Raw genomic sequence first — 17,359 nt, forward strand, 5'->3', positions numbered from 1 at the left:
AGATGACTCAAAGGGCAATGAAGGGATGTATGGTAAGTTACATGGTTCCACTTCCAATAAGGAAGAAGAGGAGTAGGCCAGTCATATCAAATGCAATTGATAACAGACAGCCTAATTGTTGCACTGATAACAATAAAACATAAAATGAACTGGAATATGGCCTCCATCACATTGGACACATGCTCTATGGAAGATACATGGGAAAACATAGAAAAAATGACACAGGATGAGAAGGTGTGGTCTGTGGTCTGATAGAAAGAGTATCCATATCAATGAAATCATGAATCCATTGATGCATTCAAGTATATAAGGATGACTCAACTCAAAGGGGCCTGTGAAACTCAAACAAGATGCTGCTTGTAAAATCCCTTTGTAACTCTAAAGTACTATCTAAATATAAGATGGCTTTTGTTGCTATTAATTTTTTTTCTTTTTTTTCTTTTTTTTGGTGAGGCATTTGGAGTTAAGCTAGTAAGTATCAAGTGTCTGAGGCTGGATTTGAACTCAGGTCCTCTTAACTCCAGGGCCGGTGCTCTATCTACTGTGCCACCTAGCTTCCCCTTTGTTGCTATTAATTATAAAAATGTTTGTAGATGGTCTAAAATTTGTGATTCTTAGCATACTTGGCCTCAACAATACCCCCATGTTATCATTCTTATAGTTATTGTTACTATATTATTATTATTATTATTTCCATTATAAAGATTTTATCTACACATTTTAGGACGTGAATAGTGGCAATAGGGATATCTGCCTTTATTTCTTAACATCAGGTCAATTTTTTTCTGGAATTCTTTTTTTCTGACTCCTGGATAAATTTTTTTATCTTTTACTTCTTTAATGGAACCTCTGCCTTTCCAAAGATACATGGGCTTTATTAAAAAGGCTTCCTCATTTTCGTAACTCTGATGTGAATTTCTTGTGTTAGTGAGTATCAAGGTCAGATCCTAGAGAGGTTTTGGAAATTCCAATTAGTATCTGTAGTTAAAATTACAAATAAAATTTGACTTGATTTTGTATGATAGTGTAAGGTCATTTAGTCCCTACTCCCAAAGGAAGGTTGTACGTAGCATAGAAATGTGTTCAACAGATGCAGATTCCTGAATTGTTATATAGTTTTAGATGCTGATTTGCCTTTTTGAATAAGCTACATTACCCAGTCCACAAATCTCATTAGAAATGCACCATGTTACTTGATATAACTTATATGTGGACTCAAATGCCTATTTGAATTTAGCTCCAGAAAAAGTATAATATTTTGTTTTGAACTGTGTCTATTAGAGTCACTAAAAAAGATTTCAGAAACTCTTAAAGACTGAAATTATTGAGACATCATGATTTGAAACACAAATTTGAATGCACTTTAAAAAACAACAGACTCTTGTGGATCATAAGTCATCTAGTCCAACCTCTATCTGAAGTGTTAATCCCCTTTACATTATATTTGAATTTCTATAGTGAAAGAGTGCCCACTAATACCGTTCATACCTCTTTTTGATAGTTTTAATTATTAGGAAAAATTTCATTCTATTGAGTTTAAATGTTTCCTTATAATTTATTTTACAAAGTGTTTTTTTAATTAACAAGAATTTGCTTTCTTTCCTCACTGTACCCTTTGAAAAAAAAAGAAAAACAAAGCCCTTCAAAAATATGCATGTTCAAGCAAAACAAATCCTAATCATGTAAAATGTATATTACACCCAGCATCTATTATCTCTGTCTGGAGATGAATAGCATTCTTCATCATTGTTCTTCAGGAATTATGACTGATCATAACATTGATTAGAGTTATCAGATCTGGGGCAGCTAGGTGGCGCAGTAGATAGAGCACTGGCCCTGGAGTCAGGAGGACCTGAGTTCAAATCCGGCCTCAGACACTTAACACTCACTAGCTGTGTGACCCTGGGCAAGTTACTTAACCCTAATTGCCCTAAAAAAAAGTTATCAGATCTTTCTAAGTAGTTTGTCTTTACAATGTAATTCACTTTACATCATTCTATATGTCTTCTCAAGTTACTCAGAAACCATTCTTTTTATAATTCCTAATGATACAATGATGTATCATTACATTCATACAATATAATTTGTTCAGCCATTCCTCAAGTGATACCTCTCCTTCCTCCCACCTTAGTTTCCATTTTTGTCACTATAAAAAGAGCTGATATATTTTTGCACACATGAGTCCCTTTTTACTTTCCTTGATCTCTTTGGGGAATAGGCTGCATTGACCATGTCCAAAAAAAGAGTCTCAGTTTGCACCCTGAGTCTATCACCTCTCTATAAAGAGGTGAGTAGCATGTTTCTCACAGATCTCTGGGATTATAGCCAATGTATTAATCAGTTTACCTGCCCTCTCTTTAAAAAGAAGAGGGTGGTGTAAGAGTAGTGTGCTCAATACCAATATTCTAGGTTTGATGCAATCTGCTCCTGCTTCCCTGCCCCACCCTTTGCTTTACCCAGAGCCCAATCATAGATTTGTATCTTTTCTTTATTTGCTTTTAAACCTCTCTTTGAAATCTGCCTTCCACAATTAATGTTGCTTAGAATGAATCCCTTCCTTAATATTCCCTCCCTCTTCATCCCCCTTCTTCCTCTGACACATGTATGACATACCCATTTAAGAATGCAAACAATGTATCCTTGTTTACATTTAAGTTTATATTGATGATTGCTTGTTCATATTTACCTTTTTATGTTTAGGTGGTGTGGTGTATAGAGTGCCAGATTTGGAGTCAAGAAGGCCCACGCTCAAATCCATCAGCACTTACTAGCTTACTAGCTGTGTGACTGTGGGCATGTCACTTTAACCTTTGGCTACTTCATTTTCTCTATCTACAATATGAAGATAATAAAAGCACATACCTTTCAGGATCATTGTGAAGGTCAAATGAGATAACATTTGTAAAAGTGCTTTGCAAATTCTTGCAATACACACTATTATTATTGTTATTATTTATTATTTCAAAGTTTCTACTCAGCTCTGTTCTTTTCATAAGGAATTCTTATAAATCTTTTATTCACAGTAAAGGCCCATTACCCCCCTGTAGGATTATGCTCAGTTTTGCTGAGTTAAGTTATTTGTTGTTATATTGTTATAATTAAATTATTTTGTTGTTAATAATAATAAAAACAATAGTAATAGCCAACATTTATAATGTGCCTATTACATGCTGGGTACTGTGCTAAGTAAGCACTTTGCAAATATTATCTCATTTGATTCTCACAAAAACCCTGAGAGATAGGTGCTATTATTATCATTTCCATTTTGCAGAAGAGAAAATTGAGGCAGGCAGAGGTTAAGTGGCTTCTCCAAGGTCACATAGCTAGTAAGTGTCAGAGGCTTAGATTTGAACTTAGGACTTCTTGACTCTGGTTCTCACACTCTTCTCCATTGTGCCTTGTAGCTGCCTTGGTTGTAAGCCATATTTTTTTTTTTTGGCCATCTGAAATCTTTTATTTTGTGCTCTTTGCTCCTTTATATTGGTGATTCCTAATCTTGTGTGATCCTGACCATAACTTCTTGAGAGTTGAATTTTTTCCCTTTGGCTGTTTGCAGTATTTTTTTTTCTTTGACCAGGAAGCTCTGAATTTTGAGTATAATATTCCTGGGAGTTTATATTTTGTTTTTTCTTTTGGGATGTGGCCAAGAAATTCTTTCTATTTTCACTTTCCTCTCTGGTTTTAAGAAATTTGGGCAGTTTTCTCCTATGTTTCTTGAAATGTGATGTCTAATTTCTTTCTTTTTCTTTGGTCATGGTTTTTAGGTAGTCCACTGATTTCTTAAATTATCTCTTATCAATCTGTTTTCCAGGTCAGTTGTTTTTGCTATGATATACCTTATGCTTCTATTTTTTCAGTCCTTTTACTTAAAAAAAAACAGCACCATTTCTTGTTGACTTATGGGGTCATTAACTTTTTGGGCCATTCTCATTTTCAAGGAATCTGTTTCTTGGGTAAGTTTATATACCTCTTGTGCCAAGCTACTAATTCTCTTTCCACTTCTTTTTTCCATTGCTCACATTTCTTTTCCATTATTTCTTCTAGCACTCTAATTTTGTTTACAAAATTATTTTTATCTCTTAAAAACTCTTGTGTCATCTTTTCTAGGAATTTTAGTTGAACATATGCCCAATCTATGTTTTTTCTTTGAGGCTTTGCTTGTAGATGCTTTGGAGCCATTCTCTTTTTCTGGGTGTAGATCTTAAGTTCCTTGTTACGATGGGATTCTTTATGATGGGATTCTTGTCTTCTTTGCTCATTTTCCCAGCCTTACTTCCTCACTTTGGACTTTGTTAGGGTCAGGGTTCCACAGCTGCTGCTTACTTTTGTACTTGCCCCTCACTCAGTACACAGCCTAAGTCCCTTAACCATGACCATTCCTTACCCTGGATCATCACTTCTAGAAGCAAATTCCTTTCTCATTATGTACTAGATCTGTCACACAGCACTGGGTAGTAAATAATAGAGCTTTTAGTTGACACATCTTCCTGTTTCCTGCGCAAGGTCAGACCCTTCTGTGCCAGATCTGAGACCTCTTATTTCCCTGTTGCACTATACTGTGCAGGTCCTTGTTCAGTTCCTAAGTTGGAATGTTCTGCATGACTATTCTTTGTTAGATTCTATATCCAGTGTCTATAGACTTCTCACTCTGTCTCCCTATGTTCAACTGGGCTATAAGTACTATTTGATATAATTTTTTCTTAGATTTCCTGATCAGCACCTTTTCTGGTGCAAAGCCCTAGAGTGGCACAGCTGATAGAATTCTGGGCCTAGTCAGGAAGTTAAATTTTTTCTTAAGTAATTTTTCAGTTGTGGCTGACTTTTTGTTATCCCATTTGGGGTTTTCTTGGCAAAGATACTAGAGTGGTTTGCCATTTTCTCCTTCAGTTCATTTTACAGAAAAGGAGCCTGAGGCAAACAAGGTTAAGTAACTTGACCAGGGTCACACAGCTAGGAAGTGTCTAAGACCAGATCTGAACTCATGAACATGAGTCTTCTTGATTTGGAGTCTGACACTCTAGCCACTGTGCCAGAGTCAGGAGGACCTAAGTTCAAATCCAGCCTCAGACACTGGCTCTGTAACCTTCAAGTCACTTAAGCTCTGCCTACCTCAGTTTCCTCAACTGTGAAATGGGGATAATAATAACACCTACCTCCCAGAGTTGTTGTGGGAATCAAATGAAATAATCTTTTTAAAGCACTTAGTACAGTATCTGACACATAGTAAGTGCTGGCTATCATGGTTCCTTTTCTAGGTCTTTGTTGAGTAGATCATCATTGTACTTTTTCCAGCTACTCTACCATCTTGGCTGGTCCTTTCCTGTAATTTTAAATTATTGGTCATAGGACCAAGTAAAACAAGTCTAATACCTCTGACAGTCCTTTAGGTACTTGAAGACAAATTTCATGTCTCTCCATTTTTTCTTTTCCCAGTCTAGTTCTTTCAACCAATACTTGGTAATAGAGTATAGTATCACTACAGTTTAGAATGTAAAATATATAGGATTATAATCATTCTTTCAGGATGTTGAGCATTGTATAGATTTTTGAATCTAACATTTTAGAGGATCTTCTTCCTCCCATTATCTGAGTTGAATTTTCAGAAAAGTCTTGCACTAATGCATCATGTGGTATGGAGATGACCCTAGAAGTTCACCTTTAGGTGAAGGCTATGCCATTGGGTACAAGCTCTGGTGGTCCTAATAGAAAGCCAGAATGGCTTTGAGTATAAGCCTGGTGATATACTGTTTCTGCCATCCAGGGATTTAGCCTAGATAAATCCAGAGAGGTTCATATCCAAAGGCTGGTGATGAATCCTTTGACCATGGCAACTGTGGCAGGGTCAACAAAATTTTAATATCTGTTTTCTATAGTCCTTATGATCCCTTATTACGTGCATAAGGATATCCATATATCCTTGTGGATATAAGGATTACTTCTTAGAATTTTGTAATTGTAAGTTCTAAACTTTCTCATCCTAAGAAAAGCAAAAGAATCAATATTTCTTGTTTTAGAATATATATTATAATATATTTCTCTATTAGTATCTTTATATATTGGAAGTTTATTTATTATCCCTTGTGGAACCTGACTTAGTATTTCACATGTAAAATCCCAGCCTAGAATGTCACCCCTCTTTGCCTAAATAATAAATTCATAGATAAAGTGTCCATCTGGACCTTGGTGGTCTCATGGCATCCAGAATCATCTAAAAGATCCTATATATTCCCCTTGTTGTATAACCTTCAGTAGAGTAAGGAAAATTCCAGTCCCATACTCTTATACTCCTCAACCAGTTGCTTCACTCAAAGATTCCAAAGCATAGACCTGAAAGTAGAAGTAGTAGATAATACCTTGGTCACCACTGCTTATAGGACCATCTCCAGTCATCCTGATCTATATCTTGCCACTGGATCCAGATAGCTCTGGAGGAGAGACTGAAGCTGGTGACTTTGCACAGCCCTGTCTCACTTAAATCCAATTCACTTGCAAGTCATGGCATCACCTTCTTGATGTCATGGTCCTCTTCCAGAAATAAAGACCACCACCACCAACAGCAACAACACTGTCCTGGAACCCCTGAAGAAGAGGGGGAATATCCAACACACATCAGAGATAAGACTTTTCTTAAGTAAAAAGGAAGCCTGAAAGTAATCCAGTCTGGATTACCCTAGTCTGGATACCAATTTGGAGGCCCACCATATCTCACTGTAGTTTCTAGTCAGCTACAAAGAATATCCTTTAATAAATTTCCTTTTGATATGTGAATCTTGTGCATAAATTTCCTTTTCCTCTCCCCGGTGTACATATAGGGTTATCACAGTCTCTTATTTGGAGAGATATTTGGTGTCAAGTGAAGGAATTGAAATGGGTAGGAGAAATAGGAGAAATTAATTGTGATTCCCCTACCTATTCTCTCCAAATAGTTTACTGCTACAAAAGCTCATCTTTTTTTTTGGGGGGGGGGGTGAGGGTAAGTGACTTGCCCAGGGTCACAGAGTTAGTAAGTGTCAAGTGTCTGAGGCTGGATTTGAACTCAGGTTCTCCTGAATCCAGGGATGGTGCTTTATCCACTGCGCCACCTAGCTGCCTCAGCCCATCCTTTTTAACAACAATAATCTTTTTAAAAACTATAGTCATCTTTTATTTAATGATGCCATAATATATGGCTACATATCATGTAACACATCGGTCCTGGAAGAACCATTGTCAAATATAACAACAAATGGCATTAGAATGTTGTATGGTGGGAATAAGCAGAGCATAAAAGCAATGATAACTTACCTGTGAAAAGTGTGATAAAAGATTATCAAGGACATTTATGACTGAAAAGAATTGGACCAGTCACACAGAAAGAATGAGGGGCCAACACATGCTTGACAACCCGAGTGCAGCGTTGTTCTTTATGAAATATGTAAAAAACAGAGGAAAGTCTCCTGTGTGTTGATTGGAGTCTTTGTAAATAATTTATGGAAATAAATGGACAAGAATTGCATAGGAGGAGAAGGTGGTTGTTGTTGTTGTTTGTCTTTCAGTTTTAAAGAGGATCATGACATCAAGGTGATGCCATAACTTGCACTGAATTGGATTTAAGTGAGGGAGGGCTGTGCAAGGTCACCAATTTTACTCTCTCCTCCAGAGCCATCTGGGTCCAGTTGGAAGATAGATATTAGAATGACTGGAGAGAGCTCTGGATGTTTTTTAAGGCAGTTGGGGTTAAGTGACTTGCCCAGGGTCACACAGTGTCTGTAGGTAGTAAATGTCTGAGGTGAGATTTGAATTCAGGGCCAGTGCTCTATCCATTACGTTACCTAGCTGCCCTGGATGAGAACGTATAGAGGTATTGAAACCTCTGATAGGTACCAGAGTATCCACATTGAAGAGATCACAGAACTGTTGAAGGATCAAAGTATCTTTGTAAAAAATAATTATAGTTTTTTCACTTAACAAAAAATCATTTTTTCTCCTTCCAAACATCTCATTTCAAAATATCTTAATCACAGAATTTCAGAGTTAGAAGGCTCTTCAATGGCCATCTAATCCAACCTATATTTGAAAGGAACTCTAATTAGAACACGTACAGCAAATGTTCATCTGGCCATTGCTTTAAGACCTCTAATGAAGGGTAATCTCAACCTCAGGAAGGAGCCTCGGACAGGGCAAATGGGTAGCAACTTTTTCCTGAAATCAAGCCTAAATTTTCCTGCTTGTAAGTTTCACTCCCTAACCTCCATTTTTCCTGATTCTGCTGGTTGGGGCTAAAGAGAACAAGTCTAAACTCTTTTTTATGTGATAGACCTTCAAGTACTCAAATACAGCTGTTTTGTTCCCTAATATGGGTAGAAAGGAAATTAATAGCAAGAAAAGTGAGCATATGGAACTGAGACATTTATCAGATCATTTACACAAGGAAATTTTGGAAATTTCCAAAAGAGTTCCTAAAGTCTAATGGAAAGGCTTTCCATGTAGTAGTCAGATTATTCCAAAGGAGGAATGCCAAGGCTTACTTTCTTTTTCTCTTCTCTGACAAGCTCTGGAATACTTGAATTATTTTTTATCTTTAATGCCTAAAGAGAACAACTTTTGGAGAGAAATGCATCAATTACTTCTTTAAAAGCAGGGAACTCATGATCCTAGGAATGTTTTTCAAGATTTTTCATTTGAACAAAATTGACTTAGCCTAAACTTGTAAACAATCTATTAGTTCTGAAAGACACTTTAGAGATTATCTAGGCTGATGAAGGAACTGATAGGGCAAGGAAAGTCTATTGGAATCCATCTGTTGACTTTCTCTGGGTTATGAGGCAATGTGGTAGAATGGAAGGAACACTGGTATCAGAACTAGGACACCTGGTCTCTAGTTCTCTCCAGGTGACCTTTGGCAAACCACTTCATTTAACTGGGCAGAAGATGGTGCCTTATTAGACCATATGGTTTCTAAAGATTCATAGAGCTGGAGAGGTCTTTAAACCTTGGAAAAATTAAGTAGAGGACTTTTGTTCTCTTATTTGCAAAATGGGAATGTTAGTACAGATATCCTCTGAGGTTCCTTCCATTTTTAATATTCTGTGATCTTTGTTTTAATGTTCTTTGTTTTAAATCACTGTTATCTCTAATGTTATGCTTTCAGTAGTTTAATATCTATGTTCAAAGGTCCTTTCTGGATCCAACAGTTAATGTTCTGTTTCAGTATTCCATGCTAAACTCCCCTTCCAATTCTAATATTCTGTGACCTAATGTACCGATACATCTCACATTTTGTGTTCTTTCCCCTCAAAAGTCTATGTTTAAAGTTTCTTCTAGTTCAAACATACCATGATTCTGTACTTATGATTCTAAATATTCACTATTACTAGGGTTAGATAGGACCATATCCACTTTATCTAGCACAAATTTCTTTTCTTTTCTTTTTTTGTGTGAGGCAATTGGGGTTAAGTGACTTTCCCAGGGTGACACAGCTAGTAAGTGTTAAGTGTTTGAGGTCAGATTTGAACTCAGATCCTCCTGACACAGGTCCGGTGCTCTATCCACTGTGCCACCTAGCTGCCCCAAGGTAGCATAGTAGAATAGTGCCAAGTTGTTTTTTGTTGTTGTTGTTGTTGTTGTTGTTGTTGTTGTTGTTGTTGTTTGTGGGGCAGTGGGGGTTAAGTGACTTGTCCAGGGTCACACAGCTAGTAAGTGTCAAGTGTCTAAGGCTGGATCTGAACTCAGGTACTCCTGAATCCAGAGCCGGTGCTTTATCCATTGCACCATCTAGCCGCCCCTTCTAGTACAAATTTCAAAAGAGAATTAGTATGAATCCTGATGCCAACTTATTTCTTGGAATTTTGAGGAATGAGAAAACGTTTCTTGACATCTTGTGGTTTTTCTCCTTCTTTCATCCCAGCATGATGATCCCTGGTAATGCTGCAGGGGTGGCGAAGCAGTTTCTCCGCTGTATCTTCCATCAGCTAGCCCCTAATGGGATATTCCCACAGCTGTTCCAGAGCAGTATAAAAGGTACTTCTTCAGACACTTAATATGTGGCCAGTCATTCAGATCTGAAACCCAGCTAACTTGGATTGTTGTCTTTCCAGATGGGAGTTTTTTACGAACTTTAGCTACATCTCTCATGGACTTCAATGAGCTTAGTTCCATTGCTGCACTAAGTCAGCTGTTGGAGGTAGGTTTTCCAGAAAGCATTTCAAATCTTGGCTGAAGTTGTAGACCAGAATGAGTAATTTGAAAATACTGATACATGAAAAAATCAATTTCCTTTTCCATGAAACATCTGGAGACCCTCTAACTTCTTTATAACTGATAGTGTTTTCTCTGTCACATTGGGGCTTCTTAGAATCTCTGGTCCATATTTGGTAGTTGAAGATGGGTTTAGGGTCCAGCTATAAAGATTTTAGCCCATTTTCAGAATTTTTTAGAACTTGATAAATACCTACTGTGTTCAAGGCCCTATTCTGAACAGTGGAAATAAAAAAAGCAGTTTTGTTACTGACCTGAAGGAGTTTGTAATCTTGTAGTCATATTAGATATTTCTACTAACTAATGTAATATAAGTTAGAATTAAAAAAGTAGAAAGAGAAATCAGAGACGTATGGGAAAATAAGGGAAGGAAGACTCTCCTTTAACTTGAGAGATCAGAGAAAGTTTCATGAAAGAAATGGAATTTGAGCTTAGTTTAGCACTGTGGCCAGCCAGGTACCAGTAGGCTGAGGCCATCAGAGTTAGCAATCTTTATTCTTGTCTTTTACTTGTTCTTGCAGTTTGTCTTGAGTTATTTGCTATGGTGTTGCCTTTCTACTTAATAGGGGAATGAGGCTTCATAGTGTTCCAATTTTACCATCACCTTAGATTCCTGATGAATAATTCTATTTTGGCACTAATATAAAGGAGTATTTCTGTAGGAAACAATAAAAGCCATACCCAGAATGTTCTTATCTCCATTTTGCATATAGAGGAATGGAGGCTGAGAAGGTAAATGATATGCCCAGGGTTGTACAGTTTTTAAGCCATTAAGCATCTGAGGCAAGATTTGCACTCAAGTTTTCTTGAATTCAAGTTCAGTATTCTATTCATTGGCCTGGAAAGGTAGGCTGTAACCAGAATAAGATCCAAAAAGGAAAGGAGAGTTACAATTATTGAGTTTTCCTAGTAATTCTATTTAATTGGTTTATGGGATACATATTGGCTACCTTCTAGCATTTGAAAGGCTGTCATAAGGAATAGGGATTAGATTTATTCAGTGTGACTCCAGAGGGCAGACTTAGAGAAAATGAATAAGAATAAAGAAGTGGGGAATTTCAGTCCAATATAAGGAATCATTTCCTAATAATCAGAGCTTTATGACGATGGATTACACCATCTTATGAAATGTCACTGGTTATGAACTGAGATGGGTGACCAGTCTTCAAAGATGTTGTAGAGTTTGTTGTAGAGATTTCAATGCTTCATGGACTTACATGACCCATAAGTTCCCTCTGCCTGGTATTGTTTGAGACTCTAGTGGTCAAAATGGTGTCCTTAGTATTCAAAGATGAAGATATATATATATATATATATATATATATATATATATATATACACATTCATAGCATATATCTGTATTACTCCAGTTTTTTTCATAATAGTATACTGAGTCAACCACTCTCTTGCCAATGTCCCTTATGACCAAGGGTGCATATTTAAGAGATGACTGGCTAATGTTAATGCTATTCACTGCCTGAAGCAGGACCTGCACCCTTCTAATTAAGGAAATCCTTAGTCTGGAGGAAAGGTAACCCTTACCAGTAGAAGGAGCCAAGGCTAGAGATAAGGGAGATAAGGAATAATCCAAAAGCCAGGCTAGTTGCTTTCTTTTAAAAAATGTCTTACTTACCAGTCTGTTTCCTATAAGGTGATGATATTGAGATTAGTTGACAAGAGTTCAAGGCTTAGGGAGTCTTCTGAAAAAGAGAGAGCTCAATTGCAGGGATGTGGGAAAGTTGATTTAAGTTTATACTCAGAGTGCCCTCTGTGAAGTCCACTTGGTTTGTTGTCAACTTTTGCTGAGTCACAGGTTTAAACAGTTAGAGTCTATGGAAAAGAACAAAAGTAATGGGAAAAAAGGGCTTCAAACTCATGACTTGTTAGCATTAACCTCTAAGTAAAACATCTATTTATAGGCTACTATGCATATTAATTAAAGGTATAATATTTGAGTTAGATCCATGATCTCATCAGCAACTATCTCAGTAGGGGTCCATTGAGGGCAAGTCATCGTTAATTTGGTTTTGTTTGCATGAATGGATCTCCAGTCTTGTTTGAATTATAGAATATCACACTGAAGAGGCCCTCTAGTATTTGGAGGGTCACTGGAATCAGCACATCATCTGCTAAAAGGAGCATCTATAGAACTTTCCCATCCACAAGTAATCCCTCTTCTATTTGAATTTTTTTCTGCTTCAACTGACTTTTGGGTGGTCAGAACTGCTCCTAGCTGGGTGCTATGCTTTTTTCTTCAGGATAAGTTGAGTGCTGCACAGCCCACCACATATACAGTGACCTGTCACATTCCTTCTGCCCCTTAGTTCTTTGGTCTGGCACTGACAGTTTGTAGCTTTGCTGCACTGGTGCTTCTATGTTACAGGTCTCAGCACACTTTTGCTCCTGAAGGGCAATGACTAAGCTAGATGTTGAGGCATGATCAAACTTTTCAACTTGGACCTCAGCACTGGAAAAAGGGCCAGAGGTTTAGAAGGTAGGGGTGTGGGAGGTGAGGAAGGGGTGCAGAGTGAGCTCAGGGTCAGTGTGTGTCAATTCAGTTTTTAAAACCTTATTCTGATTTTGTGTGTCCTAAACAATGGAGAGTGCTGAAGTTGCTTTATCTTTGGCACACAATTTCTGTTTCGGAGAGGTTTGAGAGGTCATGGGGATCAGAGAAAATGTCTACGCCTCCATCTTGTTGCTCACATGACCTGGAAGTTCCTGGATTTTTTTTCAAAACAATTTCCTGGGGATATAAAACTTGTGATAACCCTTGGAAGCTACGCAAAGCTTTAAAATGTTTTCTGAGGACTTGAACATAGAATTAGAAATTGGAATAAGTATGTAGATGTTCAAAATCTTGCTGCTTTTTCCATGGCTTCCCTAAGACTTAGCAGAAACTATCCTGATATTTTGGACCTTTACAATGTCTGCAATCTAATGTAGAAACAGGCAGGGGGAAGCCTCTGGGGTAGAGAAAGGGAGGCACCTTAATTCTGTAGCTGATCTAAAACCAAGAGAACGTGGACTTGTTGATCATCACTGGAGTTTTGTCTTTGCAGAAGGTTTATTTTCCTCCTGCCTCTGAAATCCCCCACTATTCTTTGGGGGCAAGGGCTATGTTTTATTCCTCAAATGTCTGGCACAGAGCCTTCCACAGAGTAAGTGTTTAATAAATGTTTGCTGAATGAATGGATACATCTGGGATCTTTTCTTTCTTGTTTCTGTTTACTCTTCTCTCATTTTCTTTCCTTGAATTTGAGTGAATTTGTATTTGACTAAAGGTCTCTGATGCAACAAGATAGGGAAGTGACCCTGAATTCTCAAAGGCCATGCCAGTGGAGCACAAGCTCTGTCCTTGCTAAGAGCCTTTAAGAATAGGCTTAGTGATAAACATCACATGTAAATTATCCAGTAGTTAGTTAATAACCTCACTGAGGGCAGTGAGGCTTTATCACGAGAAGGCTGGACACCAGGTGATGAATTGTTTCTTCCACAGCAAATCATGAAAAGTTTACCAAGGTTCAAAGGGATTACAGTTTGTGTTGTTCATACTGATGAAATCATGGGTTCTTGAAATATTGAAGTAAGTTAGTAACTACTGGTGTTTTAAAAGAATACTTTTAAAGCTTATGATACAATATATGCATTTCTGATCTTTCAGTAGCTTAGAGCCTGTACTTTTGCATTTTCTAGGGTTTGAATAACAAAAAGAATTTGCCAGCAGGGGGTGCCATGTTACGCTGCTTAGAAAACATTGCCACCTTCATGGAAGCTTTGCCAATGGATTCTCCAAGCAACCTGTGGACTACCATCAGTAACCAGTTTCAGACTTTCTTTACCAAACTGCCTTGTGTTTTACCTCTGAAGGTATGGAGCGATCATGTTTTTTTTTTTAATTGTTTGCTACTAGTTGCAGTTTCCTTAAGACTTCCTAAGGCATTCATTCCACTTGGGTGAATTGGCCAAGTCTTGTGAGACTCCCAACTCAAGAAACAAAGACCTCAGTGGTATAATGTTATTGTCATGGAAGGCTCCAAATAGGAATTCTTGCTGGGCACAGAACAGAGAAAATGATTCTTCTCATTTCTCCAAAGCTTATGAAGGTGAAAATGATGTACTCAAGTTTTCCTTAGGATTGATAAACAAGGAAAGGAATGTTTATAGGTCGTGCTTATTAAAAGATTTGCTACAATGGGCATTGTTAAACAGAATAATGATTGTTCTCTAAAAAGCAGCATGTTGCATTGGAAAGTGTTGAATTTGGAGTCAGAGGTCCTAGGTCTAAATCCCACTTCTTTCATTTAGTACCTATGTGACCTTGAACAACTCACTTAACCACACTAGGCCTCAGTTTCTTCATCTGAAAATAAGGGGGTTGTACTGGATGACTATTTTCTTTCCATATTCACAATATTAGAACGAATGATATTCTATTTTGACCATCTTCTCTGCCTTCCTTCTCTCATAGCTATGGTAAGAGAAGAGGCAGCATCATATAATAGGTAGAATGCTGAACTTCAAATCAGGAAAATCTGGGTTCAAATACTGCTTCTCACAGTATTAGTTGTGTGACTGTATATAAATCACTTAGCCTCTCTCAACCTCATTTTCCTTATCTGTAAAATGAGGGGTTTGGATTAGATTACCTCTAAGGCCCTATCTTCTAGCCCTGTGTCTCTGAAACTATGGCATGAATAGAAAATTGGGACTCCCAAACAAAATTTTCATAAAGCTTCTTTTTATCCTTTATAAAATGCAAAAATAAAATCTTAGAATTGGAAGGGACCTCAGAGATCAAATCTAAGCATAAACAGGAGATGTTATGAAAGGACATGACTTGATAACTGCTTGAAAATGAAGGGCAAGAGAGTGAGGAGTCAAGGATGACACTTAGGTTGTAAGCCTAAATGATTGGGAGGATAGTAGTACCCTTAATAGTAACAAGGAGGATAAAAGAGGGGAACTTTTGAGGAAAAATAATGAATTCAGCTTTAGACATGTTGAATTTAAAATGTCTGTGGGGCAACCAGTTGGAGATATCCAAAAGGCAGTTATAGATGTGAGACTGGAGGTTAGGAAAGATGTTAGGGCTGGACAAATAGATCTGAGAATTATATGCATAGAGATGGTGATTGAATCCATGGGAGCTGATGACATCACCAAGAAAAATACAGAAGGAGAGGTGAGTGTCCAGGGCAGAACTTTGGGGGATATCTCTGGTTAGCAGGGGTGACTTGGAAAAGGATCCAATGCAAAGGAGACTGAGGAGGAGCAATCTGTCAAGTAGGAGGAAAACCACGAGACAGATGTATAGAGAAGGGAGTATCAAGAAGAGGGTCATTGACTGTGTCAGCGACTGCAGAGAGAGATCAAGAAGGAGCATTGAGAAATGACCATTAGCTATGTCACTTAAGAAACCATTTTTAACTCTGGAGAGAGAAGTTTCAGTGGAATGAGATGGTAGGAAACCAGGCTGCAGAGAATTAAGAAGAGAGTGAGAGGAAGTAGGGACATCTATTGTAAGCAGTTTTCTCAAGGAGTTTAGCTAGGACAGGAAGGAGAGATTATAGGATGATAGCATAGGATGAATGGTACAAGAGATGTTTTTTTGAGGATCAGGCAGACATGGGTATGTTTGTAGGCAGTATAGAAGGAGCCAGTAGACAGTGAGAAATTGAAGATAAGAAAGAGAATGAGTATTGTAGAGGGTGCAATCTACTGTAGAAGGCAGGATGGAATGGGATGAAATGTGCATGTACAGAGGCACCTATCCTCGTCAAGGAGGAGGGCCTTTTTGTCAGACAAGGGTAAAGGAGGAGATGATGACTAAAGGTGTTTGGGTGATATAAGATGAAGAGGAAAGAAGATGGAGCTCTCAGTGAATAACTCTAATTTTCTTAGTGCAATATGAGGCCGGGTTCTCAGCTGAGGAGGTTGGAGGAAGGGGGGGCTATGGGAGGTTTGAGGAGGAATGTAAATGTTTAGAAAAGTGTAAAAGGAATGCTTTGTTGTAATGATGGCCCAGTTGGGATTATGTAACACAAATTTGTGGTGGACCCAGTCAGTACAGTTTTTTGATTTTTCTCTAGCTTCATTCAGCAGTATATGAATAGGAATTAAGGCAGTAGATAGTGGGAGTAATCCAAGGTTAGAGTTTTGTAAGGTAAGATCTTGAAGTACTTGAGAGAAGATGGCAGTGATGAGTTGAACTGGTTCACCAAATGGTAAAGAAGGGAAAGGGAAGAGAGTATAGCCAGTGCAGGTGTGATGGGCTGGGAAAGAACTGAGGGCTAGATGGATTGGAGATCATTGTGAGAATAAAGAACAGGATTTGGAGTTACAAAACAGAAGGAGAGATGCAATGACAGAAGATTGTAATCCAGTAAAGGAATTTAAGATTGCACAAACATGGAGGTGGCATGTTTGGGAGTGATGGAGAGATCAAAAATACGAATGTCTCTATCTATTGCTGTGGTTGGGTGGAGCAGCACTTCATAGTAAATGAGTTAATTTAGCAATTGGGAGGTGAGAGGATATGAGATAGAAATTATGTATGTTTAAGTCCTGTATTATGAGGGCAGGAGTTGGGTAGGAGAGACTCTAAGTCAGACACTAAACTTGTTGGAAAAGGGCGTGTTTTAGAAGTGTCCCAAGGAGTGATTTTAGGAGCATTCTAGAATTTGGCAGACAACAGCCACCAGGATCTTGACTGGGTGATAAAATATAGATTGAATGACCATCTGAATGATGGTGGTAGAGGGAGAATTTGAAAGGGGCAATGCAGAGCAAGGAATATCCCCCAACCATGGCCAGTAAGTCAGGGGGTATGATACATGTGCAACTACTGCTAGAAAAGGTAGACATGGAAGATGTGTCATCAGGAACAGGAGGAAGCCAGGTCTCAGTGAATGTAAGATTGGGATAGAAAAAGGTTTACAAGGAATGCTATTACCTATGGAGCATTTATTCCAAAGAGCACAATGGAAGGGTTAGGTAACTTTACAGTGGGGGGAGGTTGGGTTGAGGGGAATGTGAATTAAAGGAGCAGGCAGTGGGGGATAAAGAACAATGGCATTCAAAATAGCTGAGATGGAGAAGAAATTTGTCCTTGAGTGGATTT

The 17,359-nt window shown here is 38.0% G+C and overlaps 1 protein-coding gene across 11 annotated transcripts in view; it reads left to right on the forward strand.

Moving 5' to 3' along the window:
• Nucleotides 1-17,359, forward strand: part of UNC79 (unc-79 homolog, NALCN channel complex subunit) — a 323,533-nt gene that overhangs the window by 246,438 nt on the left and 59,736 nt on the right. For all 11 annotated transcript variants that reach the window (XM_043986754.1, XM_043986757.1, XM_043986756.1 and 8 more), the window contains 3 exons: nucleotides 9,887-9,999; nucleotides 10,077-10,162; nucleotides 13,933-14,106. In XM_043986754.1, coding sequence (XP_043842689.1) covers nucleotides 9,887-9,999; nucleotides 10,077-10,162; nucleotides 13,933-14,106 — 373 coding nt within the window. The remainder of the gene's footprint in view (nucleotides 1-9,886; nucleotides 10,000-10,076; nucleotides 10,163-13,932; nucleotides 14,107-17,359) is intronic.

Source organism: Dromiciops gliroides, chromosome 2 (assembly GCF_019393635.1).
Source record: "Dromiciops gliroides isolate mDroGli1 chromosome 2, mDroGli1.pri, whole genome shotgun sequence".
Taxonomy (NCBI): domain Eukaryota; kingdom Metazoa; phylum Chordata; class Mammalia; order Microbiotheria; family Microbiotheriidae; genus Dromiciops; species Dromiciops gliroides.